We start from the raw sequence: 2527 nt of genomic DNA, 5'->3' as shown, positions 1-2527 counted from the left end.
AAATTGTCTGGTCAAAAAATGACAGATGTCAGTTCCTTTCTAAAGTAATCTGTTTGCTCCTACACTCAGCATTCCTCAGGGCAGGGACTGGGGTCAGCTTGACCTGCGGCCCCATCCCCTTCCTCTGAGGTGCCCACCAGCTGATGATGCCTCACATCCCGTTGGGGGTCCCTCCCCCAATCCTTGCTTCACCTGGATCCTCAGTGCCTGTCACATCCACAGTTACCTCAACAGTCACAAAGGTGAACCTCCCACCTCTGGGCTCCCAGTTCCTTCACTCCACCTTCACCTCCTGGGCTGGGCAGAATTACAGACTACCCAGAAGATTCTTGCTAATTCCAGGGACCATGAGGATACTGAGATACCATCTGTGAACACGTTGCCTTACATGGCAAAAGGGACTCTGCAGATGTGATTAAGGTTACTGACTCACTGACTGTCTTTATAATAGGGCGGTCACTCTGGATCATTCCAGCAGACTCCCTGTAATCCGGGGAACCCTTAAAAGTAGATGCAGGAGAGGAAGCCAGGCTGAAAAGTGAGAAGGCAGCACCATGCCAAGGCTGACTTTGAGGATGGAGACAGGAAGGTGGGAGATCCCAGGAAGCAATGGGGACCTCAGTTCTACCCCTCCCAGGAACTGGACTTTTCTTTTCTTTTCTTTTTTTTTTTTTTTAAAGTTAAAAATTCCTTAATTTTTTATTCCTGGTACCACTACCACAATTTACAGGGCAATATACCTGATGTAATGAAAAGAAAAAGAAAAAGACAAAGCTACAACAGATAAAAGACCTCAGGAATGTACATCTAATCAACACTACATTGCATTAATCAATAGCTGCACTTTTTGCAAACTGTGGCTATGACAGTCCTGAACAAGAAGGGTTTCCTGTTTAAGCTGCAGTAACTTTTCTGACTATGGATCATCGCTCCTTCTGTGGCAGATTTTTACAGTTCCTCTAACGCATTTGGGACGACTGTCTCAAAGTAACCTGCAGCTTTCCTGACAACTCCTCGCTCTCTCTCCTGCTAAGAACTGTAGCCCTTTTCTTCTGAGTTTTTAGAACCTTCTGCTACCATATCCACCACTTCCACCACCAGATCCATAACCACCACCATAGGGACTGCCCGAGCTTCTTCCACCAAAACTACCCCCTTTCATGGGTCCATAATGTGACTGCTGTTGTCCACTATAATTTCCAAAATCATTATAGTTTCCACCACCACCATAGTTATCTCCAAAATTTCCTCCTTCATTGTAACCATCATATCCTCCACCACCGCCACCATATCCACCACCTTGGTTTCCATATCCTCCTGGTCCACCACCACCGTAACCTCCTCTACTACTATAACCAGGACCACTGCCATAGTTGCCACCATCACCTCCAAATCCATTATATCCACCATCACCTCCTCCATAACTCCCTCTGCTGCCACCACCTCCACCACCATAGCCTCCTCTTCCACCAAAGTTTCCACCACAGCCAAAGTTACCTCCACCACCTCCAAAGTTTCCTCCACGACCCATAAAGTTGCCAGATCCACCTCCACGACCTCTTTGTGATCCAGCAGATTGCATCTCTTGTTTAGGAAGGGCCTTTTTCACTTCACAATTATGCCCATTAATAGTGTGGTATTTCTGAACAACAATTTTGTCAACTGTATCATGATCATCAAAAGTTACAAAAGCAAATCCTCTCTTTTTCCCACTCTGCCTGTCTTCCATAACTTCTATGGTTTCAATCTTGCCGTACTTTTCAAAGTAGTCTCTCAAATTATACTCTTCTGTATCTTCTTTAATACCACCAACAAAAATTTTCTTCACTGTTAGATGGGCACCAGGCTTTACAGAATCCTCTCTAGAAACAGCTCTCTTTGGTTCCACTACACGCCCATCAATCTTGTGCGGTCGAGCACACATTGCTGCATCCACTTCTTCGACACAAGAGTAAGTCACAAAACCAAAGCCCCTGGAACGTTTTGTTTGGGGATCTCTCATCACCACACAATCTGTAAGTGTGCCCCATTTCTCAAAATGTTCTCTTAAGCTATCATCTGTAGTTTCAAAGCTCAGACCACCAATAAACAGCTTTCTCAACTGCTCTGGTTCCTTGGGATCATGACCCTCCATTTTGAGACCGGACTCGCCTCTTCCAACTCGAGTTCAATATCTGGACTTTTCTAACAGCCTGATTGAGTCTGGAAGCAGATGGTTCCCCAAAGCCTGCAGTCGAAAGCTCAGCCTTGTGAGACCCTGGGCAGAAAACCTAGCTGGTTTCTCACCAGGACTTCTGATGCAGAGAAACTGAGAGTAACACACTGAAGAAATCCACTCTGCCATTCATTCCCACTCAGTCTTTATAAGAAAGTGCACCAGACCTCAAATGCCCACACTCTCACCATCAAGTCCTGTCCGAAGTTCTCCCCCTCCACCAGCACCCCTCTTCTGCCCTAATGGAGGTAATTCTCTCCATCTTGGTGGTGTTTCCACAAAAAGCACCTCTGTGCTATCAATGAGCATAAT

The 2527-nt window shown here is 45.9% G+C and overlaps 1 protein-coding gene across 1 annotated transcript; it reads right to left on the bottom strand.

The window, feature by feature from the left end:
* Positions 1 to 676: 676 nt before the first annotated feature.
* LOC120871559 (heterogeneous nuclear ribonucleoprotein A3-like) lies at positions 677 to 2168 on the bottom strand. The gene has a single exon (XM_040251600.1). It carries the CDS (start codon positions 2132 to 2134, stop codon positions 1061 to 1063), a length of 1074 nt encoding a protein of 357 aa, XP_040107534.1. The 5' UTR covers positions 2135 to 2168; the 3' UTR covers positions 677 to 1060.
* Between the last annotated feature and the right edge of the window lie 359 nt (positions 2169 to 2527).

The sequence above is a fragment of the Oryx dammah genome, unplaced genomic scaffold, assembly GCF_014754425.2.
Source record: "Oryx dammah isolate SB20612 unplaced genomic scaffold, SCBI_Odam_1.1 HiC_scaffold_12, whole genome shotgun sequence".
Classification (NCBI taxonomy): Eukaryota; Metazoa; Chordata; class Mammalia; order Artiodactyla; family Bovidae; genus Oryx; species Oryx dammah.
This window is presented reverse-complemented; position numbering and strand designations above follow the sequence as displayed.

Excerpts from the sequence above, each read along its gene's own strand:
- LOC120871559 (XM_040251600.1), bottom strand. The coding sequence starts at position 2,134 with ATGGAGGGTCATGATCCCAAGGAACCAGAGCAGTTGAGAAAGCTGTTT.